The sequence below is a fragment of the Scomber japonicus genome, chromosome 4 (assembly GCF_027409825.1).
Source record: "Scomber japonicus isolate fScoJap1 chromosome 4, fScoJap1.pri, whole genome shotgun sequence".
In the NCBI taxonomy this organism is placed as follows: Eukaryota; Metazoa; Chordata; class Actinopteri; order Scombriformes; family Scombridae; genus Scomber; species Scomber japonicus.
In genome coordinates this window covers 11,211,695-11,234,001 of record NC_070581.1, presented here as the reverse complement: position 1 = coordinate 11,234,001, position 22,307 = coordinate 11,211,695, and the positions used below count along the sequence as shown (strand labels likewise).

Here is a 22,307-nt window from a genome sequence, read left to right as displayed (position 1 = left end):
AACAAGCGATTTAGCATATTTACTCTTAACAAAGATGTTACAGGTTATCCAAAGTAGCAAACCAAAATATCAATAAGGAATTAAATGAACCCCCCCCCCATGATCCTTGTGAGGCATGGAATAAAGAATAAAGGAGAAGCATTGTGGTTAGGTTACAATTTTTATTTCATTTTATTTTATTTGAAGAAGATGCATCTGTTTATTGATCAAAAAACATAAGTAGGACCGTTATTGGCTTTCAGGTACTGATGTTATCGAGGCCTAACATCCCTATGAAGTCACATCATCACTGAAGGTGTGACATCATCTTCATCATGTCTTTATTTTTGATCCTCAGATATTGTGTCCATGGCACAAACGAAAGATCTCAACTCAGTACACGTCATGTCGTTGACGTAGTCCCGTTCTGTAAGAAGAGGATCAAAGAAGAGCAATCATCAGACAAACACTTCAGAGGCTACAGTCCTGTTTGACATTCTCCTTTTTCCAGACTGTCTTAAGTTATGTGATGAATAAATAACAAATTGTCATGGTTATTATTAGCAGATTTCGTTAAGAGGACAACAGACAAGGATTCTTTTTACCTCTACTGTTCATCTCCATACAGTGTTCTGTTCCTCTAGCATTGTTTGGCTCCCCTTTGAACCAGCCACTGAATTCAAACTTTGAGCCATCACTCCACTTCCATGCACCCTCCTGAAATGATCATTTGTGTATCAGTGTATTTCAAATGTAATTTGTCAACATTTTGAGCACCCCAAAACATCCATGTATGTCTAGCAGTTCAACTGTTTTAGGCAGCAACAAAATGTATGTACAAAATATAGAGATCTTATTTATTGGTAAATCACTCACCTTAACTGCATCATAGCCTCCAAGCCAAGTGTTTTTGTCTGAGCCTGTTGCTCTATTAACCATCTCTCTGAGGGTATTGTAATCCTCAACTGTTCTGATTGAAGCCAGATTTCCACCGAGTGCAATGCAAGTTTTCTAAGGAGGGGACACAAAGTGAGGGGCCATGAAAATATGAATTATTGTTATATGTAAACAACTTTAAACTTGGGATTCTTTGTCTGAATAATTCTTGAAAACACATTTTTAGAGTATATATAAATACATAAATACAATGCCACTGTATTATTGTTGTACCTCAGCATCAGACCAGTCCTTCTCAGCAAAGTTAAACATGAAGCAGCGAGAGTCAACTTCAGTCCATCCAGCGGGGCACTTCTCACAACAATGCCCTATAACACAACTGTGATGTTAGAGGATGAATAAATATGATCTAAATATTAATTTGTCCTAGATAAGAAATACATTATTAGTACAGTATCAATCTATTTTTTTTTTTTTTCAATTCTGAATGATTCCGCTCAGGGGATCATATTGTTCCGGGTGTGATACTAAATGCAAGTAGTCTAACTCAAAATTGTACTTAATTACAGTCCTTAAAGCTGCCGTCTGTAACTATTCTTGTGTTATATTTGTTAAAATTGTCATTGTGATCTGACAGTAGAATAAGATACAGATAAGCTACGACCAAGTCCACTGTCTGGGTCCACCCAATGGTCGTAAAATGATTAACAAGAATCCACTGCTCCTGAGTCAAAACAACCAATCAGAGCCCGCAGGAGTGTCAATGACGCTGTACACATGCTGCTGGCAGCCCCCCTCCACCACAAGGTGCATGCTCTTACTTAGCAGTGCGCCTCCCCCGTGCAGCGCCTGCTTTACAGGGAGTAACGAGAAGCGATTAACAAGTCCCAAACGGCAATCTGAAGAATTTCTGACATGTCAGAAATTTTGGTCTCTTCTCGTGAGGGAATCGCACAGTTGAAACAGAGCGTACCAAAATGTAATTGAGCAAACTGTTGCTTAACTCCAGTTCTTTTTGCAAAATGGATAAACCTTATTGCTCATGTTCTCCAAGCCATCTGCATGTTCATTAGCGTTTAATCCAATCAAAATAATTTCCCGATTCCCGGGAAATGTTATGGTTGGAAACGGGACATTGTTTAAAAATAAAAAAACACAGAACATTGCTGAAATATATTGCAGCAGATGTAACGAAGTGCACGCTAGATGCAAACTGAGGGTAAGCCTATAGCCTATTCAATGGACATAAATTGTGTTCTTTTGTCTTTATAATGACAAAAAATGTACACAAACAAGGTCAGATCGGGAACCCATATATGCATAGGCTAGTGTCTCCTTGTTGAATTTAGTGTTACTGAAAATGACAAGGGACAAGGCTAATGTTATGCCTTTCTGCCTTTCTGAAAAACATTGATTTTCCGGGATTTATGTAAGTCTTATTTTCGGGGAAGATATTAATCCCTGGTGTCCATATACACCAGTGCCTCTGTTTTTGTTTTGGACGTCTTGGTGCACAGGACAGCACATTTGGCAGAACGCCTCTCCTTGGACAACATAACTACCAAGTTTGATAACTTCATTTTCTCTTCTTCTTCTTTGAAATAGTCACAGCAGGTTCCTCTGTGGGGAGTGGCTTAGAAGGCAGGACTGCAGCAGCAGAGCGGAAGGAGGAGGGACTTGGAGGCTGTACTCATTCAAATTTCCACTTTTTTCACATAGCTAGACTGCAGCTTTAAGTAATTGTACTTAGTTACTCTCTACCACTGACTAAGAAGGAGGTAGTTCTCCATGTCTGCAGCTTGTGAAAATTAATTGAGAAACTAGCCTATAAATCTTGTCCCCCAGAAAAGCCTGTTTTATTAACAGCTGTCCAACAGGCATCTTTTAAATGTTAACTCTGGCTGCAGTCAGGAAGAAAAAGAAGTACCAACCTGGTTTTGTACATTTTGCCTGTGGAATATAAAGAACACAATATTAGAGATTTACTAAACTTGGAAGAACTGTAATGCACATTGAAATGATTATTTTTCACTGTAATCTTGTCACTTGTCTGTACTGGCTGCAAAGAGATTTTCAATGTAAGTGATGGAGACAAAAATCCAGTACTTGCTTCATGCAATAATTCATTCTTAAGTTTAGTTAAGTTAAAATGAGGCTTCAGCAGCCTGACTTCCTCTTTGCTTTGACAAACAGAATCCATGTTAGATACCCACAGCATAGTTTTTGAATTTATAGTTGAGTGTCAAATTGATTAATAATAATAATTTTACCCAAATAAGCTTTTCTGAACTGTTCAGTGGGTTTTCAGTCTTATGCTTTACTAGCACTTAACATTTCTAAATACCCACCCGAAGACTAGCAAATTAAGATTTTTTTTTAAATTGTTTTGTAGAACTGTCATAGTATGAAAGGTTAATGTTAGAAGCTGTAACTAATGTATTAAAAATAAAAACTATGTTGTTGTAAGAAATATTACTTACAATTGCTTCAGCCCCCAGTACACTGGTCAGACAGAGGAGCACAATGATGTAAAGACTGGATGCCATCTGGGTAAAGATCAGAAATCAAAAATACACAAAAATAAATCAATCAAATACAAAATATAATGATGAGTAGATTGAGAGTCTTCTGTAAAACTGATGCAGTAAATGCAGACAATGAAACCCTTACCTTGTTGAAGTTGTACTTACAACAGCAGGTAGGATGTCTTGGAAAGTCTTGCACAGTCTTTATATACGTTCTCTAGCTGCTTTGTCATCTGCATATCTATTGTATTGTCACAGCCTTGAGTAAAGGTTAGACTGTTCATTAAACAATGTTAATACAACCAAAAAACAAATCCGTTAATCCAAATCCACACAGATGCTGCTGCTTCTACGTAGGTTGATTTATGGCAAAAGGATGTTGACAGTCCTTTAGTAAAGTATAAAGGTGCAATATGTAATATATTACTTTACAAACTCATAAAATGACCATGATATATCATCAGACATTAAGGAAACATGCTCAATGTTGATATAGTGGCTGCTCCCACTGTAACACAATTGTTTTAATAGTTTTTATTGTCTGCAGTACAAAACAAAACATGAGAGGACACTCACTCTGTGTATCTTTTGGTCACTCGATTTTCTTTTCAGTATTGAAAAACAAAAAAGGAGTAGTTATTTGATTTGATTTTTTAATACAAAAGATTAAATTGAAATACGAGCTGTTTTTAATTTTTTTCTGGTCAAAAAGGGCTGAGCAGAAATTTAAAAATAGTTTGATTTTCTTTTCATATTTAGAATAATAACAAATAAAAAAAATCACTGCAAACTGAAACAAAAAAGGACCCCATATTCTGAGACCAGATGTTGTCATCAAGGCAAGAGTGCAATCGATAAAAATAATCCTTGCCGTGTTGGGGAAAAGTAGTTATTTAAGGTTTTCTGTTTTCATTGTCAACAAATCCTCCATTTATGAAGATGATGATGTTCAGTTTTTGTTTGAACTTTTTTCAGTGTCATTTCACCCTGCTTAGATTTTATGTTTTATGTTTTTTAAAACACTGAATCAAAGAGTGCATTTTATCATTTTTAATGAAATTCTATGTTATTGTGAAATAGAAAATATGTTTTTTTTTTAAGAAAATGGATAACATCTTTTTCATTGTGCTTTTTACCTTTATTTACAGTGTCTACTGTAATTTACAATATTTGTTGTTTTTTCAAATGCCTCTTATTGATGTGGTCTATTAATCATAAAATCCATGTTTCTACTTTTACATTGATGGCCTTTAATAAAAAGTTAGTGGGACAAAACAAAATTTGAATATGCGTAATAAAGGTATGTGTGACTGGTGATAGGACAATACCTGCTTCCACACCCAAGTTGAATATTTACAGTGATAACTCCCTTAATCCCCAAGTCCCAAAAGTCGAGACACAAAACCAATATCAGAAATCAGCTGAGTGTGATTACAAATCCTGAACCTGTCACAGTTTTGAGATTATAATCTCCTGTAAATGTCACCAAAGTTCCACCTTGACATCATGTTTTGCTCAATATTTCCCAAAGACAGTCCATTTTCCTTTTATTTGGCCTTGTTCTTGCCTCACCAAATAAATTACACATCTATGTCTCTAAGATTCTAGAGCTCTGTTGAGATGTTGCTTGTTCACTGACATGCATACTTTAAAGGTGCAGTGTGCAGAATTTAGTGGCATGTAGTAGAATGGACTTGGCAGAATTGAAATGTAATGTTCACAAGTATGTTTAAATTAGTGCATAAATGCATGAAAATAAGAATTGTGTTTTCATCACATTACAATGAGCCCTTTGTATCTACACAATGGTACAGAGCATCATGCACCACCCAAAAGGTTAACACTGGCTCTAGAGAGATTACATCCTTCGATGGGGATGGCACACCTCCAGCATGTCCCAACCCTCCCTAGGCCCCTGGAAGTTTGACTTAAGAGTCTTCAAAAATCTAGTGTGATTCTTTGAGTAAATTATTACCATGGGGACGAGGGTCGGCCAGACGGCCATGTTCTAACATTGATATACTGGGTGAGGGTGCTATTGACCTCCGCCTTGTTAATTCTAAAGTAAGGAAGTGATTTGAGTAGCCCCTAGACCCCAACACCCTAAAAAGGGTGCTGGTGGCCTCTTCCACATGCTCCAGGAAAGTGGATTCTGTGGAATCGTATCAGCTGCAATTTTACCAGATCCCTATACGTGTGTTTTTCAGGTGGAAATTTGATTTATGGAGCAGTGTGCGACAGTCTGTGTGTCTTGAAATAAACTTTGTGTGTAAATAAACATTGTGGTCCTGGTACCCTATTATGTATTTTCATGCATTTGGTATACTTACATTCTTGTTCTGATACTCTATCATGTATTTTCGTGCATCTAGTATACTAACACATGGTTCGGTATCTTATCATATATTTTACTCCTTCAGCTTCTCCTTCCATTCTCACCTGCCAAGCCCCACTCAAGTAAACCCTGTAGTGTGTGTTGGGGCCTTCCGGCCTAGCACATGGCCGTCTCTTTGTCTGGTCTGGCCTACATGTAACCCCCCCACCCAAGCAGCAGAGCCCTTCCCACCTACTACACCCAGCTGCTGGAGGTGCCCCTAGGGGGATTTTTTCCCCCTTCTTCTTTCTCAGGAGTCTGTTGTGTTTAGTCAAAGTGGAGGCTGAATTAATGTTGTCTTCCAGAGAACTGAAAGGGTGGAAGCATTTCAAAAGCATGTGCTTTCACATCTGAAAAACACAAGCAGGAAAATTCCTAAAAAGGCAAATGATGCCCTATTGCAAAAGACTCAGTAGACTATTCATATTACAATAGGATATGGACTATTTAGGCTGGTAAATAAATAAATAAATGAGGCGAATCAGAGCAGATTGATATTGTATACGGATAAAGAATATATAGAGAGGTCAATTTCTGTTCAATTCATGTCATCTGTGACATCTCAAAATCAACCAGAATTAAAACAAAAGCCGAACAAAGCAGAATGCTTAACAGTCTTAGGCTATAAATTATTATTATCCAAGATCTTATTGATTAAACATCAGTGCTCTGTGCCTCCGAAAAGTCTCAGCAATCATAGAAAATTCACATTTTACAGGTTGTAAATTTGCCAAAAACTGAATTATTCACGAGAATAATTCAAGACTTAAACGCAACACAAACCATGTGGCAGTGAAATTGGTTCTTTTGGTTATGTGGCGCCATCTGGTGGTCAAATCAGTAACTCAGTCTGATTTAAGAAGGTACCTAAAACAAGAGGGTGTGTCTACAGAAATACATCAATTACCCCTTTTCCACCAAGGCAGTTCTAGTGCTGATTCTGGAGTGCTTAATTTGGAACCGGTTTTCCTGTTTGACTGACAAAAAACTGGCTCTCTCAGCTAGAAAAAAACTGTTCCAGAGTGGCACCAGTTCTTTGCTGGACTAGAAGAACGTTTAAGGTAGGGGTTATTGAGACCAACCACAGTAAACAAGACCGCATGACATGATTTTCAGTGTGCGAAAGATAAATGCAAAGATGTGTATGTCTGTGTGAGAAAGAGAAAGAGTTTTATAAGTTATTTCTCTGTAGTAGTTTGTGGCTAACAGAAAGCTAATTTGTCTGAAGAAAAAGTAGACCTGACATAAAAGCAGAAGAGACACACTCAAGTAGTATTTATAAAAAATCAAAAGAAAGAATAAATACAAAGTTTCAACCAGGTTAAATCAATGAGACATGGGTTAAAAAGAAGTTAAGACAATTATTTGAGCAAGTATTCCTTCAGTTCATCCTGCAGTTTAGGGGCCCGTTGGCCCTGACCCCTCAACATACAAAATTACATGTGTCACAATACAAATGCATGGTGTTATTAAAGTCTCCCACCGGTTGCTGCCGCCTACTGGCCTTTCACCCTGAACCAGCTCTTTACCCAGTCCACTCCAGTACACAATACGCCATATCATGGCAGATCTATATGAGTTGTTAAATTGCTGTTACCAGGGAGACATGTCTGGACTGGAATGAGTTAGTATGCGCAATATCTTTAGCCCCCAATTAGCCTACATGCATTTCCAAAAAATTAACAAATGGCTATTTGTCTGTAATTGGAACTCACTATAATCTTGGGTGGTCTCAAACCACCAAATGTTGCGTACCAATACAACCACTAACCTAACGGAGACATCTCTGGATTACACTGTGTTGTTGTGCCCTATTTTTGTAATCCTTAATTACGTGCATTACCAAATAAACGTGAAAAGGGCAATATGTCACTAATTAGAATTCACTATGACCTTGGGTGGTCTCAGACCACCAACCTTTCTGCTTTCAAACACAACTAAATTCCTGAGCCACATGTTTAGACTGGATTGAGTTGGTGTGCCCTATATTTTTAATGCCCAATTACATTAATTACCAAAAACTTTAAATGGTATGTAAATGGCAGTTGATCCACAGTTTGTTGAATGAGCTTGTGAGGAAGTACATTTCTTCAGTAGTTATAGATTTAGGTTTTAATTAATAAAGTATTTTATTACGACCAACAAGAGGATAAATGCATTATTGAAGACCAACTGAACATCTGACACAGGCAGACATTATTTACACTAACATGTAAAAGAAAATCTCAATGGAAACTAAAAACCGTAACTACAGCATTTTGATAGATCCATGTAAAACATTCACCTAATCTTTCAAGTTACATACTTTTTAAAATGCAGGTCCCATAGATACCATGATTATTTACATAATTTACATCACATAGTACCAACAAACAAATATTAATGACATTTACATGTCATGTTGACAACACAAATGAAGAGATAAAGAAAGCACACAGCTTATCTTTATGTTCATGTGTTTGTCCACATAATTCAAGATGAGATCATGATCATTTCTAATTCAATTGAATCCATTTGAAAAACATTCAGAAAATAAAATGTAAAGCCTGTTCGTTATGTTTGCTACATAAAGCTACTGGCTAACAGAAGTTGTAACATGGACCAAAGCTGCTAAATAACTCCTTTGTAGTGAATACATTTTAAATCACAACCCCAACAAACAAGTATTTTCTTTTTATGCAATCACATCATCAAGGAAGAAAATTGAGTAACTCTTGAAGTCCAGCATAAAAGGCATTGTCATTATAGTAGTGTGCCATACTGTACAAGCCAGTCAGCATTCAAGAGATAATCTGTAACTTAGGAAAAATTGGATGGAGATGCATAAAAAGACGAAGACATTTAGTGTTAGAGACATGCATCTCTGTTCACAGTATTCATCATTGAAGACTAAGGTCGTTGTCCTGTCTCCTTTAGTGTGTATGTGAATATGCCTGATGGTCAATGAAGGTAGGAGTACAGGTGGCCACAGTGATTCTGTTTTCTGCTCTCAAGGCTGTAGCAGCAGCATTTGCCTGAAGGAAATAAAACTACTGAGTTTAGAACCGCATGCAATGAATGTAAGAGGAGTACGCCAAAGAACTTGTCCCACAGTAATTTCACTAAAAGCCAATTGTGTAACATTGACCCAACTTTAATCTGTAACTATTAAATATCTTTAGTGCAAAAAGGCTGTAGCCTAACTCCAGCAGGACACAAAAGGAGCCATTTAAGCTCGACAGTCTATAAATACTAAGTCCTTCCTAACTTGCCATGTTCTATTTACTGGTGGTGATCTTGTCTAGTCCTGGCCACGAAGGGATGTAGTAACGAGGCAAAGTGCCTTCCATGAGCCTTTCCATCCACAACCCCAGGCGGTCCAGTTTGTGGTGGATCTGCAGGGTGGACATGCTGCGTGACCGGTTGGATTTCCGCGGTGGGTGTTCGTCACGGGAACTGGACCTTGACCTTCCCCCTGAAGTGCCTCCTTCATCCTCAGATGACTTACTTTCAAGATCTTCACCAGTGTAGACAGGCTTAAATAGACACAGGTATTTCTTGTGGCCATTAAGTGCCAGCACATAGCCGGTGTAGTCTATCTTGTGGTTGCCCCTGTCATCCTCGTCTGCATCGATGTGCATGGAGTCCTGAGCGTATTCTAGCAGTGTGTTTATCCACTCACTGTGCTTGTCAATATTCAGGAAGGAGAAGTGTAGCGTCAGGCTCCTAGGAGAGTGTTAAAAGAAGTATCACACATAATAGTTTAATACACACAAAAACGTTTCTTAAAACAACTCATAATGGACTTTACTTGTTCCACACAAAGGAGGGGTACTTTTTAGCTTACCCTGTGAAAGAGTAAACCTCTTTGGCAAACTTGCTGAGGAGGATGTTCTTGGAGGCATCTGTGAGCACCAGCACTATGTTCATGTGTCCTGGCCTCAACTTCACCAGGTTGCTCATGTAAGTGATATCCGTCAGCTCCGTCACCTCAACAAAACTCTTCTTGGGAGGGCGACTACAATCAATAGCAAAAAGGAATAGCTAAAAACATGCCTCAAACCTTAAATCCTGCACTGAGTAAAGTATTATCATGTAAATCTCAAAGTGTAGTCTTGCCTTGAAGTACTGCCAGTCCCTGGTGACCCATTTTCTACTTTCATTCCATCCTTTGCCTTTGGTTTTGTCTGTTTATCTTCACTTGAGTCACTGAAAAGACACAAAAAAGTTAGCACTCCCTTTTCTCTTATCTAACGCTTTCTTTATACTCTGTCTTACATAAATCCCAGGAAAAAAGGTGATGTTGGTATAGCTACAGTTTTGTTTTTCAAAATAAAGAAGTGAGACACATTTATGATTAATAACCCACCTGAAGGCTTGTATGACCACAGTTCCAAACAAGATGAACAGGGCAGAGAAGATGAGGGACAGAAGAGGCATCATCTCACGCCTGCAAGTCATCACAGATGTCTTAATGCAACAACCATTTCATTTACATCTCAAAAGTGTATTTCCATTACTGGTGGAAGGAAGCTTATTTGCAAATGTAATACTATTGCGAGGCATATGAAAAATGCCTTAACTGAATCTTAAACTTAGCTTCGGGTAGAACAAAAAGTAATGCATTTGATTTCCACGTACCAGTTGTTATGCAGAATGTCATCAATGACTTCAGAGAGGTAATCGTAAGATGCATAGATCCATCGGATAACAAACATCTACAGAGTGAGAGTATTACATTTAGTAACAGGACTGGTGGTTGATAAATTTGATAAATTTAGTTATGAGATTAAAATTAATGTTCCCCTTGCCACTACTTGCACTGTTTAAAGCTTTGTACAACCCCATTATTTTACTCAAAGACAACATACAGAGGCAAACTCGTTGTTCAGCTCAGGTAGCATGGCGTCATGGATGAGGATAGATGGGTCCTTCTGAAGACGCTCCAACTCCTCCAGGAGACACTGCTTGTCTTCCTCACTGCCGTTCCAGGCAGTCACTGGCTTGAACATGGCTTTCCCCGCAGCATTACGCCTCTCCAGGATCACTACCTGCACACACAGCCAAACATATACAAACAGAAAATTGCATAGTGGGAAATAATACCCAACCAGGGGAAAAATTCAAAGGGGCAGTTCATCTTGTAATGTGAATAAACTTTTTTATGGAAACATGACATTTTTTTAAAGTGACCCTTTACTGTGCACAGGTAGCGAACACTACAATGAGACAGTTCCAGAGAGAAAACAGAATTTGAATGCCCCATTTTATTTTATTTTATTAATTAAACCTTTTTGTGTTTGTTTTTGTTGCATTTTGTTCCATATCATTACGTTGAGCTGGCAACTGTAGCTGTTGAACTGGACATGTATTAGTGTACCTGTGGTGGTGACAGTGCACTGTCCTTGTTCTGCATGAGGATGTCACAAAGTGGTTGCTGTAGACGTTGGTACACATAAGCAAATCTCACAACTTCTTTCATATTGGCAGAGGCAAATGAGAGAAATGCCTGGTTCCCATATGAAAAGGTCTCCTCGTCTCCTGTGATCAGCAGGACACAGTATCTGACGGGAGGACAGATCATACAGTAAGATAGTATATATACAAAATACATATTTCAAAATACCTCTGTGATTTGATTTTTTTTTAAATACAATAAAAATATTCTATTTGGTTTCATGTTTCAGTTTTATCCTAGTTATCAGGTTTGAAGGGATACCTAACATTCAAGCCCAAGTTCTCTTACTTCCTGCGTCTGTGAAATTGCTTGACAGGACAGAGCTCATCAAAGAGCTTCTGATTAACCAGCCTTGGCACAAGGAGAAATTTGTTGTTTATCATGAACTCATCAATAATTTGCTTCTTCATTCCTTTAGCCTACAGAGAAAAAACAGCAATATATAAAAAGGAGCAAGGATCGATTAAATGAAAACAAGAAAAACAAGTTAATTGTAACTTAAGGTAACAGTGAATAATTGAATCTAACTGGTTGGAAATAAATCAGAAATACTTTCTTTCCTTAAGCTCCCTATTGCAGAGATTTACCTGTATAATATCAGCTGGCTTGTCTGTGTTCTCTTTGAACACTAACATGGTTGGTGCATATGTGTTGATATTGAACTGTTTCTGCAGATTGGCAGTCTCTGAAAGGCCCTGGTCCACATAGCCAAACTGCAAGTAGTCCTTATAAGCAAAAGCTGTTAGCTGTATAAATGGAAAGATACATTATTTACATGTTTGGGTTAGTAATGTAATTGCTGACAGTGGCACCAAAGGTACATTTCACATAAAATATAGAAAGACAGGTGCTCACTTTGTATAGTAGAGGAACTACAGGCACTTGGTCAAACAGAAGAACATGTGGCTTGTTGAGCTCATGCCAGCTGTTTAAGAACTGCAGATCATTCTTGTCGGTTACCTAAAATATAGAAAATGCAAAATGTTTTACTGATTTTGAATGCTGTTACCAATCCATTTATCTGTGCATGCATTATTAATCAGTTTATCTGTGTTACATTTTACATATAAAGCTGAGGTTTAGTCAACTTTTATTTATCATGAAACAGATATTTACCCGCTCCACAAGTCTCTGAGGGAGAAGGTCTTCCACAAACTGTCTCAGGTGCTCCTTTGCTACAGCATAATGGAAAAACGTCACTTTGCCATTGATTACTCCGAGTATTGATGGGGTGCGATGAGCACCAAGGTGATTGGCTAACCGTCGCTCATAGCCAACATCTACCACACCTATTCCAACACCTGCAAGGATAAGATAGCCACAAACACACACATACATGTTAACCTCTTCAAATCACTTTAAGCAGTTTCATACTGTAGAATCCAGGGGTGCTAAATAATTCTTAATGATCACTACGTTCATTCCACACCTAGATTCTCCATCTCCTGCACCACCTCTTTCCACACGGGCTCAATGTGGATGCAACTGAAACACCAGTCAGAGGTGATCTTTATCAGGTACGGTCTCTTGTAGCTGTCAGGCACCACGTCGTTGACATACTGGTTAAAGTGCAATGTGTACTTGCTGTCAGCAAAGTCTCTGTGGTTCTTGCTATTGAAAGGAAAATTGAAGAAGGACTCGTCAAAGTAAAAGCTGTCGTGGCGTTGACCATAGCGACCACCTCCGTATGGCTGGGTGTCATCAGTCTGCCCATAATGATCATAATTGGCACGCTTGTCTTCATTGGACAAGATCTAGATGGTGAGCGAAACAAGTATACAGTTACTGGCTGTTATATAACTACTATACCACATAATACAAAATATTTCACATCAGTTGCACAATGAATTCCATTCTAATAAATCACTAACCTCGTATGATTTGGTGATCTTGATAAACATGTCCTCAGCACCTGGATTTTTGTTTTTGTCAGGATGCCTTGAGAAGAAGGTGATCATTAATTTAGTTGTTGTAATTCTCTTCACTGTTGTACTCACTGGAAAATCATTTGTCATGACAGTACTTTATAAAAAAAGTTGGTGTGGTGAAAATATTTACCATTCTTTTGCCAGGCGCTTGTAGACTTTCTTGATTTCGGCCTGGCTTGCACTCCTGGTTACTCCTAAGATTTTGTATGGGTCCATCTCAGGCCCAGCATGGGCTGCTCCTGTCAGCAACACTGAGAGGACCACCACCAGAGCCAACGGCAGAGACATCTTTGACCCTGCCATCACCGTTACCTTTGAGACATCAGGAGGTCCGTCACCACCAAACTAAAGTGGATTTAATCTGTGGATGTTAAAAGCTGAAATCATGTCACAGCTGTATCTGGTGTACAAATCAAGCACAGCCCTTCCACCATACTGACGTTAGCCGTGTAATGCTAATGATGCAAAATTATTATGACAAGCGAGTAGCTAAGCATAGTGAAAATGCTACAAGTAATACAGCAACAGATTATACAATATTATAACCATGCTGACATGTCACCGGGGTGTGGCGTTACCGTTATTCATCGAGGATAAAAACGTTCACGCAGTTTTTTCATTACTGACGGTGGCTCGGTTGCGGCTAGCGGCGGCTACATTCCCAGACACCTGAAGCAGACACATCACTGGTGACGGTATGAATGCTCGGCTTCTTGGCTGACGCTGATCTCAAGAGACAGCGAAACGCGAAGGGTGTGTATGTACAGCAGCATCCCACTGCTCCTCCAGGGCAAGTCGAGGAACCTGCTGCTGAGAGCAGGAGCGTGTGGGAGGTGCCCGGTGTCAAAAGTCGTGTTGGGAGTTTGAGTATTCCGTGACACCTTATCCTATCCTATCCTATCCCATCCCATCCCATCCTATCCTATCCCATCATATTATATCCTATTCTATCCTATTCTATCCTATCCTTCGTTTGTGTTTATATATGTGTGTTCGTTTTAATGTTCGCCGCACCACTGTTTATTAGTGTGGGCGGTGCGTGGTAAATAAAATCAGTCATTACCCCCACCCCCCTCCTTTCAGTGGACCAATCACAAACAACGATGATGTAAACAAGGAAGTGCAGAACGCAACCGAGCACAAACAGGCGAAATGAAAAGGACATTTCTGATACTTCCCATACAGTTTGACAAAGTTTTGACAAAACGAGTGAGCCATTGCTGACATTTAACGATATTTACTAACTCTTTTTTTTTTTAAACGTGAACGTTACACCATTACAGCTTTCGTCTGTGCTCTTCGCTCGGTGTTGTTAGTATTGAATGGACAATGGAAGAAATACACAAGAAGCTTCTTCAGCGTAATAGGACCAATCTTGTGAAAGACTTGGACCCATCAAAACTTTATGATGGCCTTCTTGAAAAAGGAGTTTTCACCCAAGACATGATCGATGAGATAAAGGTAGGGCGGCTGTGTACTTGGTACTTCACGATGTCGAGGTTTATGTTTGTGGTGGGATGGTTTGAACGCTCAGAGCAACACTTAATGTGACGTTATGTCTTCTGTCAGAGCTCAGGGACCAGGCGCGATCAGGCCAGACAATTAGTCCGGGACTTAGAGACCCGTGGGAGCCGGGCTTTTCCTTTATTTCTGGAGTGCCTTCAGGAGACAGGTCAGCACAGTTTGGCAGAGCTCCTCCTAAATGCTGCACCGCCAGCTGTTCAGATCCAGCCTTCAACACCCACCCAGCCTGTGCGCCCTGTTGTCCACCCTCTACCAATTTGTAAGTGTGTGGTGCTGTGCTGTCTCTTTGAAGCAGGCATTTATTGTGTATAACTACTAATACTTTGCTGCTCCTTGTTTCTTTAATAGCTTCTCCAATGGATGTTGATAAGCAAAGAAAAGAGGTTGCCCCTGTCTATCCAATACAGAGACCCAATACTGATCCCAGTCCATGTAAGCTATGTGTTTAATTTACATTTGTGTTGATAGTCGAGCTAGTTTCTTGATATTTAACACATTCTGATGCTTTTGTCTCAGCACCTGATAAGGAGTACATAAGACCAAGGCCACCAGGCAGGACACGACGGGACAGCATTCAGGTATTTATTATGCACTTTGCAACCAACAGAAAGCCAGTTCAGTATTGCAGTATGAACATACAACACAATTCTGCTTTGTTTCCATATTTACATTATGCCTCTTTCTTTTGCTTTTGTATTTTAGAACTACAAAATGGATGCAACCCCATGTGGACACTGTCTCATCATAAACAACGTGGACTTTGAAGAGCAGAGCGGCCTGAACAATCGCAAAGGGTCCAACATAGACTGCGACAAGCTGGAGAAAAGATTCAAGGCACTCAACTTCGAGGTGGAAGTGAGGACTAACCTGAAACAACGAGTAAGAATCAGATCTTTTTGTGCGTCTGAAACCATTTGTAAAACTTTGAGCTCATGTATTTGAAGGTAACAACTACATTATCTCCACATTTCAGCAAATCAAACATGAACTGTCAGCGTTGTCTAAGAAGGACCATTCCCAATATGACTGCTGTTTGGTCATCATGCTGTCCCATGGGACTGAGGTAAGATGTCATTTTTGATTCTTCCACATTGCAATCTACATGGATTGTAATCAAGCTAGCAATAAAAGTTGCTGCATCATGTTCAGATTACTACACACCTAGTCTTTGGAACTGATATTATACCAGCTATTAACAGTGCTCCTTTAACCACTGATTTTATACATAAAATTCACCCATCATCTCTTGTGACTCTGGAGGAGTTTGGTCAAAGTTTGAGACTTTATATTTATAACAGAAATCCTATATTAAAAAGCAGAACCAGGTTGTTATTGTTAGACACAGGCATGGGCACCTAGAGATGGTTGAATAAATAAAACACTATAAACTTGTATAATGGAAAGTGTCAAATCTAGTGGTTCGGGGCCTTCACTTATTTTAGGCATTAAAGGTCAGGATATCTCCACCTCTAATGCTTTCAGTAAGGCAATTTTGTTTTTAGTGCAGTACGAAATAGCTGGAATACCCTTTCGATTAAATGTCAGCTTTTGTGTCCGCAGAGGCTACAGGCGTAAAATGTATTCTATCCACTGGTTTTGTAGTGAAATCCTACTCCTAAGACCTAAGGTATGCTCATATCTACTGTACAGGTGAGCCACAGCCGCTTCCCTGGTGCTGTGTATGGTGTGGACGGACAGCATGTCACAGTGCAGTACATCACAAACTACCTCAATGGCCAGCATTGTCCATCTTTACAAGGCAAACCCAAACTTTTCTTCATTCAAGCCTGTGGAGGAGGTAGCTAACCTTGAAGTAACAATATCATTTGTTAAATGGATAATTCAACAGACTATGTCAAAGGTTACACATGCGCTTGTACTCTTGTGGTCTCAAAGGGAAGTGTTTGCTTTTGTCTTTGAGGTGAAAAAGACACAGGCTTTGAGGTGTCCCCCGATGAGTCTCAACCATCCATTGGTGGAACAGATGACCAGACGGACGCCATTCCGATGTCCTCAAGCAGCGACTCTCTCAGCATGTCTGATGAACCAGACGCCAGAGCCACGCTGCCCACCCCGAGTGACATTCTGGTGTCCTACTCTACTTTTCCCGGTGTGTTTGGTTAATAATACCACAGTTTTTCCAGATGCGAGTCACAGAAATTGATAGACTTGACTTGCTATGTCTATTGGTCTTCCTAATGTCTCTGTGACAAATACAGGTTACGTGTCTTGGAGAGACACTCAGGCGGGTTCCTGGTACGTCGAGACTCTGGACCGCATTCTTGAGGAAAATGCTACTACCGATGACTTAGTCACAATGTTGATGATGGTGAGCTTCTCTTGTTAATACATACTATACCAGTAAAATAAGCTGGCTATGCATACTGAATCCTGTTGAACATTTCTGATTTCATCATACACACATCTGATTATTGACTGCTCGTTTTCAGGTGAACAATGAAGTCGCCCAAAACTCTGCAAAGGGGCTCTACAAGCAAATGCCTGGTTCCTTTAACTTTCTCCGCAAACTTCTCTACTTTAAAACTCAATGATAGAGGCAACAGAGACTTGACAAAACTCTGTTCAACCCTCAGGGAATGTTGGTCTATTTAATGGCCATACAGCATGACTGTGACAATGATTTCTTCTGATTATGTCTTGATACAGTTGAAAGATGCATGAATTTGCTTTGGCTTTGCTTTTACTGATACAATCATGTCTTAATGTGTATTTGTATTGTTTGTCATATCTTACTGTGTTTTTTAAAGCAGCGTACTTTTCTAAATGAACTCTTTAGGAATATAAAGTATGTATGTTGAAAAGGAAATATTTCCATACTGTTAAAATGTTGTTCACATTAGTTTTTCTCTATTTTGGGGTCTTGCAATTGTAGGGGGTAATCAACATACTGTTCAATTTGTACTCTTCAAAGTGATTTAAAAGACATTTTCTTTGGTGACTTCTATTTTAAGTCTGTTTAAAACAGTGATCTTGTTGATAAACTGGGATTTTGTGGCATTTTTTTGGTGAAAAAAGGGACACAAAAGACTTTCCATTGACTAGATATGACCCAGATATGATACTCAAATGGAAGAAAGGAGGAAAAAACTCCTTTATCCTCTGTGTAATGTACTCCACAGGTGACGATTCCCCACAGAGAAAGGAAGCATTTCATATTCTTTTGCTGATCTATTGCTAATTATCACAACTGTTTTCTACAGCTGTCCCACTTTAGTTGCCTACACACTGTGCTATAATCACTAATGTAATACACAGCACTGCCCAAGGTGAGAGTGAGTCATCTAAATCTAATCAGATTGCAAGCACAGCAACACAACTGAAAGTAAGTTAAACTTACTAGTTAATCATTACATTGTGAAGGGCTGTCCAGCTCTAATAAACCTGTCTCTCATATATACAGATATATAATTAGCTTGACCATGTTTTTTAAGAACTTGTTTTCACAGTTTATTCAACTCTCCACCCAACAAAGACCCAGCAGTAGAGCTGGCAGCACTTAAACCTCCCTGAAAGTCAGAGGAAAAATGTTACCTTTATAGTAGTTATTTCATTATGATGTTCTGAGCGTTATTATAGATTCTTATATATTATTATATATTGTCATGCCAATATTGCTGCACATGCTGCCACAAAGTTAGAATATCTGAGCCTGAGAGTAAAGTGGTGTATTTTACTAAATTCCAAACATCAATAGATGGTGTTTGTGAGTCACAAATGACACAAGATTTCACAGACACCTTCAAGTCTTTTATTTCTCTCCACTACCACCAGGGGTCTCTGGAAAATTAATGGTATGTTTGTATTTCACTCACCCCACATCAATATTTAGTTTCAAACTTAACTCTAATGTCTTTAACCGCAAACTATTCAATATCTCTGAAACAAACCATTGGACATCACCATGATGTGTCCCATACCAAATCTGTATGTATTTGGGAGACTTTTACATAACAACATTGGGAGTCTCTTTGTTGTTGTAATACCTCAGTTAGTCATTCATGAAATATATTTAAACTAAATATTTACTTTTCCTGAATTTGAGTGCAATGGACTTGTTTTCTTGCATCAGACAAGTGTTGTTTTTGACAAACCATTGCATACCAACATGCCTCACCTCCAGACATGCAGGAGCCAACAGAACATTTCTGTTGGCTGCTTTTATAGTTCACATTTTATTGAATATTTATGCAAGTTGTTTCCAGTCCAGATGACAAAAAACATTGTGTCCTCAGGACTCCCAAATTTGTTTTTCCTACACTGGCTTAGCCTCCTCTAAGTCGAGTCCGTAACAATACTCTCTCTTTTGCTTTTACTGGAGACTATGGGGCTGCATTTCTATCCTCTCTTGGGATTGTCCTGTTTTTCTTTTATGAAATATAGCCAGTTTAATATGAGCACTTGGACTCAGATTTGGGTTTATATTGCACAACAGGTGCATGACTGTCCCAGATCCACATGAATAAATACTGAGCGTGTCTGCTCCCACCTTTACTCTCACTGATCACCTACCACTGAAACCATGCTCTGCTTCAGCACCACACTCTGTGAGTATACTGATTATTAAATAACAATTACTTGGCTTTATATAAATGTAGGTATTATTTTTTAGATTGTGATTTTGTAGAATTTGTGTTTTCTTGATTAAGAAGCAGGATCACTTTGACATATAGTTCATTCTTAACAGTCAGTTTTGTTTTCATGGTTGGTGAAGACCAAGTTTGACAGTGGTGTTTCTTTTCTTTTTCAGTGCTGGCAGCAACTTGTTTGCTTGTTAGTGGAGGTACATATCTGCGTGTGTGTGTGTGTGTGTGTGTGTGTGTGTGTGTGTGTGTGTGTGTGTGTGTGTGTGTGTGTGTGTGTGTGCATATGGTATGAAGATACTTTATTTACAGTAGGTACGTCATTGACTTAAACTAATCTATATGTGGGTTTTTTAGGTGTCCCCACAGAGACAACTACCACCTGTGAAGGCAACCATGTTCATCGCCTGAGCTGTGGTATGACTCTACTAAAATGTTTCTGACCACAACATTTATTTTTGCTCTTATGAGTTGGTTTGGTTTTGCTTTTATCATCTGACTAAATTATTAAGGCATAAAATAGGTTTAAATTGTACAGGTTTTTTCTACATTAAGAAGAATTTCATGTGTGTTATGTGAACAGGATCTGTTTCTGTAATAATAAACTGAATTTTCTTTGTACTGAAGTTTATGATTGATGAAGTAAATCAGGGTTGTGATTATTTCAAACAAATAATTATGACAAAATGAATGAATCACTATGTACTTAGCAGCTTGAGTCAGTTTTTCCATAGTGCCACCTAAAAGTCTCTGCACATTCAACATCTGCACATTATTTATCCATTTTTAGAATCTCTACAATGTCTCTAATTTATTTCTTTAAACCCTTTGCTGATTTCTCCATCATTAAACAGATATTGGAGTGATCCGTGTTAAGTCAGCATTGTACGGACGTGAAGACAGTGAGACCTGCAGCGAGGGAAAACCTCAGGAGCAGATTACTAATAGGGAGTGCTCACTGTCGGGTGCAGTGGATGTCCTGAAGTCCAGGTACACATAAAAATTGGGCTTCCCCTCTAGTCACCTGTGTGTTCACATACAGTATGTTCAGTTAATCTGTTTAGTGAGATGACATGGTTTAGGATCACAGATTGGCTCCCAGGATGCGAAGAAAACACCTTGAATCACTGTCCACTGCTATCCTAGTGGAAATGGGTCATTTGATGTGAAGAGCATGTGGTGACAGGGGCTTTTTGGAGCTGAATCTATTAAGCAGTTGAACAGGAAGAGGATTACTCTTATCATCAGCCTGATTACTCTTATCATCAGCCTGCTTGTATTTCTTGTGACTTTGAAAAAAACAACAACAAAAAATAAGCTATGTTTTTAATTGAATAATATTAGATGAGATTTTATTTAGTCAGAATTGTCTAGAATTTATATATAGATATATATAGACAACACTGCTCACAAACATAACAACACAAAACATTTTAACCACAAAGAAGACAATATTACAAACATCTGTGTAGTCGAATAATACAAAAAAGCAGCTGCAGTGCAATCCACCTGCTTTCATGTTCAGTGCTTGACCTACACAGGAGCACAAAATCTTTCCCACTGTTATAACACTGTAGTGTATTTCAGTTGCTTTTTATTGTGTCTGATTTTTACTAAATCATGCTCTTTATGTTCTCCCTACAGATGTGATGGAAAACTTGTGTGTGAACTAAGCGTAGACATCTTTGCACAAAATGATCCCTGCACAGACACCTATAAATACCTGCAAACAAGCTACGACTGCCTCCCATCAAGTCAGTCACATTTCTGCATGAAACTAATGCACATCTGGAAAATCCCAAACATCGTTTTTGTTGGTTGCTGTTGTTTATATGTCCAAATACTTTTTAACACAAGGGAAATATCTGTATCTGCATGAATGATCACATTGATAAGACATTCTGTCAAAAATGCATTGTGAGTTAAATGAAAAACAGTTAATTTTGTGACCCCTATTATGGTTTTGTTCTTTTTTGAAAAAAAAAAAAATCCACATTGTATTTTTGAAGGTTTTGGCTTTTCTATTTGAGCTTTGATTCAAACAGGAGGTATAAGGTTTCTTTCGAGTTAGTGATGGGCTGCACTTAAGTCTTATTTTAATAACTGTTGTTGGCTCTGATTTAACTGAGTTTTGACACTTATATGAAGCAAAATGTGTCTAACGTGATTCATTTCCATTCATTTTTGACAGTTCACCTCATAACATGTGAGCAATCTATAGCACACCTGGACTGTGGTAAGATCATACATTATTTTCTTTGTGTGTATGGTGCATTAAAACATGAACATTGTTATATTTTCATCAACACTCTTCCAACTCCTCTTTTTGACAGATGACGGGCAGGTTATATCTGTCTACAATGCTAATTATGGGCGCCACGACCAGACCACCTGCTCTTACAAACGGCCTGCCTCTCAGATCCAAAATATCGACTGCTCAAGCCCCACCAGCATAGTCGCTGAGAGGTACAGTTTCCCACACTTTGTTAACTTAAAATTCAGATTTAAAGCTTTGGAAATCAGATGCCATCAACTTTCAAGTGATTCCAAGCCTGTATTCACTCATTTCACTCTGCCATCACAGCTGCAATGAGAAAAACAACTGTACTATCGCGGCAAGTAACTCAGTGTTTGGAGACCCCTGTGTTGGCACTGTTAAGTACCTGGAGGTGGCTTATGTTTGTCAGTGTAAGTAGCTCATCATACTGAAGTATCACACAACATCCCTGTACATTGCTATTTAGCTGCACTGTAGTCAGTCAGTCAGTTCAATTATCTGTTTAAAATATTTTTTATCTGTTTCTTTCAGATCCCTCATACCAGTGATCAACCCAGACGAGGACATATTGAAATTACCATAAGATCTTAATATAATATACATGCATTAAATAAAACACATTAAATCATGTGTCTCATCAATTTGTGATTATTATTATGCTATTAATCTAAGTATTCTTCATGCACAAACAGAGCCTCATGAATCTAATCTGATATCAGTAACTCTCCTTGTTTCTTAATTTCAGTTTCTTAATGCAGTGTTGG

At 38.6% G+C, this 22,307-nt stretch overlaps 4 protein-coding genes across 6 annotated transcripts; 2 read left to right on the top strand and 2 right to left on the bottom strand.

Moving 5' to 3' along the window:
* Window positions 1-320: 320 nt before the first annotated feature.
* LOC128357554 (galactose-specific lectin nattectin-like) lies at window positions 321-5,406 on the bottom strand. Its single transcript, XM_053317918.1, has 6 exons — window positions 5,377-5,406; window positions 3,357-3,422; window positions 1,150-1,227; window positions 856-990; window positions 585-696; window positions 321-406 (listed from the first exon to the last, which is right to left on the bottom strand). The coding sequence occupies exons 1-6, from the start codon at window positions 5,404-5,406 to the stop codon at window positions 321-323; spliced, it is 507 nt and encodes a 168-aa protein (XP_053173893.1).
* A 2,488-nt stretch (window positions 5,407-7,894) lies between these two features.
* Window positions 7,895-13,443, bottom strand: dnajc16 (DnaJ (Hsp40) homolog, subfamily C, member 16). 2 transcript variants are annotated; one of them, XM_053317019.1, is made up of 15 exons: window positions 13,271-13,443; window positions 13,084-13,150; window positions 12,642-12,966; window positions 12,329-12,513; window positions 12,068-12,172; window positions 11,800-11,958; window positions 11,501-11,631; window positions 11,135-11,318; window positions 10,626-10,805; window positions 10,396-10,472; window positions 10,124-10,204; window positions 9,874-9,963; window positions 9,602-9,772; window positions 9,023-9,480; window positions 7,895-8,789 (listed from the first exon to the last, which is right to left on the bottom strand). In XM_053317019.1, the coding sequence occupies exons 1-14, from the start codon at window positions 13,441-13,443 to the stop codon at window positions 9,033-9,035; spliced, it is 2,376 nt and encodes a 791-aa protein (XP_053172994.1). In that variant the 3' UTR covers window positions 7,895-8,789; window positions 9,023-9,032. The 2 variants fall into 2 exon arrangements, with proteins under 2 accessions (XP_053172994.1, XP_053172993.1); XM_053317018.1 differs by having other exon boundaries at window positions 7,895-9,480.
* An 812-nt stretch (window positions 13,444-14,255) lies between these two features.
* On the top strand, window positions 14,256-17,429 carry casp9 (caspase 9, apoptosis-related cysteine peptidase). Its single transcript, XM_053317020.1, has 10 exons — window positions 14,256-14,601; window positions 14,710-14,923; window positions 15,013-15,096; window positions 15,181-15,242; window positions 15,367-15,543; window positions 15,638-15,727; window positions 16,315-16,462; window positions 16,586-16,774; window positions 16,884-16,993; window positions 17,115-17,429. Exons 1-10 carry the CDS (start codon window positions 14,470-14,472, stop codon window positions 17,214-17,216), a joined length of 1,308 nt encoding a protein of 435 aa, XP_053172995.1. The 5' UTR covers window positions 14,256-14,469; the 3' UTR covers window positions 17,217-17,429.
* Window positions 17,430-19,128: 1,699 nt separating this feature from the next.
* On the top strand, window positions 19,129-22,173 carry LOC128356970 (L-rhamnose-binding lectin SML-like). 2 transcript variants are annotated; one of them, XM_053317176.1, is made up of 9 exons: window positions 19,129-19,229; window positions 19,433-19,465; window positions 19,623-19,682; window positions 20,120-20,255; window positions 20,910-21,019; window positions 21,457-21,501; window positions 21,599-21,731; window positions 21,850-21,953; window positions 22,075-22,173. In XM_053317176.1, exons 1-9 carry the CDS (start codon window positions 19,205-19,207, stop codon window positions 22,089-22,091), a joined length of 663 nt encoding a protein of 220 aa, XP_053173151.1. In that variant the 5' UTR covers window positions 19,129-19,204; the 3' UTR covers window positions 22,092-22,173. The 2 variants fall into 2 exon arrangements, with proteins under 2 accessions (XP_053173151.1, XP_053173152.1); XM_053317177.1 differs by having other exon boundaries at window positions 19,175-19,229; window positions 19,635-19,682.
* The last annotated feature ends 134 nt before the right edge of the window (window positions 22,174-22,307 follow it).

Bases quoted from the DNA above. Each gene is read 5' to 3' on its own strand.
- LOC128357554 (XM_053317918.1), bottom strand. From the start codon at position 5,406: ATGGCCGTCTGGCCGACCCTCGTCCCCATG. The intron at 3,423-5,376 runs GTAATAATTTAC...ATCTTTACCCAG, and splicing joins GGCCGACCCTCGTCCCCATG to ATGGCATCCAGTCTTTACAT. The intron at 991-1,149 runs GTACAACAATAA...TCCCCTCCTTAG, and splicing joins AGGACTGGTCTGATGCTGAG to AAAACTTGCATTGCACTCGG.
- dnajc16 (XM_053317018.1), bottom strand. From the start codon at position 13,443: ATGGCAGGGTCAAAGATGTCTCTGCCGTTGGCTCTGGTGGTGGTCCTC. The intron at 13,151-13,270 runs GTAAATATTTTC...CTTCTTCTCAAG, and splicing joins AAGCGCCTGGCAAAAGAATG to GCATCCTGACAAAAACAAAA. The intron at 9,773-9,873 runs GCAAGACTACAC...TATTGATTGTAG, and splicing joins GGGACTGGCAGTACTTCAAG to TCGCCCTCCCAAGAAGAGTT.
- LOC128356970 (XM_053317176.1), top strand. From the start codon at position 19,205: ATGCTCTGCTTCAGCACCACACTCT. The intron at 21,020-21,456 runs GTCAGTCACATT...CATTTTTGACAG, and splicing joins CTACGACTGCCTCCCATCAA to TTCACCTCATAACATGTGAG. The intron at 21,502-21,598 runs GTAAGATCATAC...TCTTTTTGACAG, and splicing joins TATAGCACACCTGGACTGTG to ATGACGGGCAGGTTATATCT.
- casp9 (XM_053317020.1), top strand. From the start codon at position 14,470: ATGGAAGAAATACACAAGAAGCTTCTTCAGCGTAATAGGACCAATCTT. The intron at 15,243-15,366 runs GTATTTATTATG...TTTGTATTTTAG, and splicing joins CACGACGGGACAGCATTCAG to AACTACAAAATGGATGCAAC. The intron at 16,463-16,585 runs GTAGCTAACCTT...TTTGTCTTTGAG, and splicing joins CATTCAAGCCTGTGGAGGAG to GTGAAAAAGACACAGGCTTT.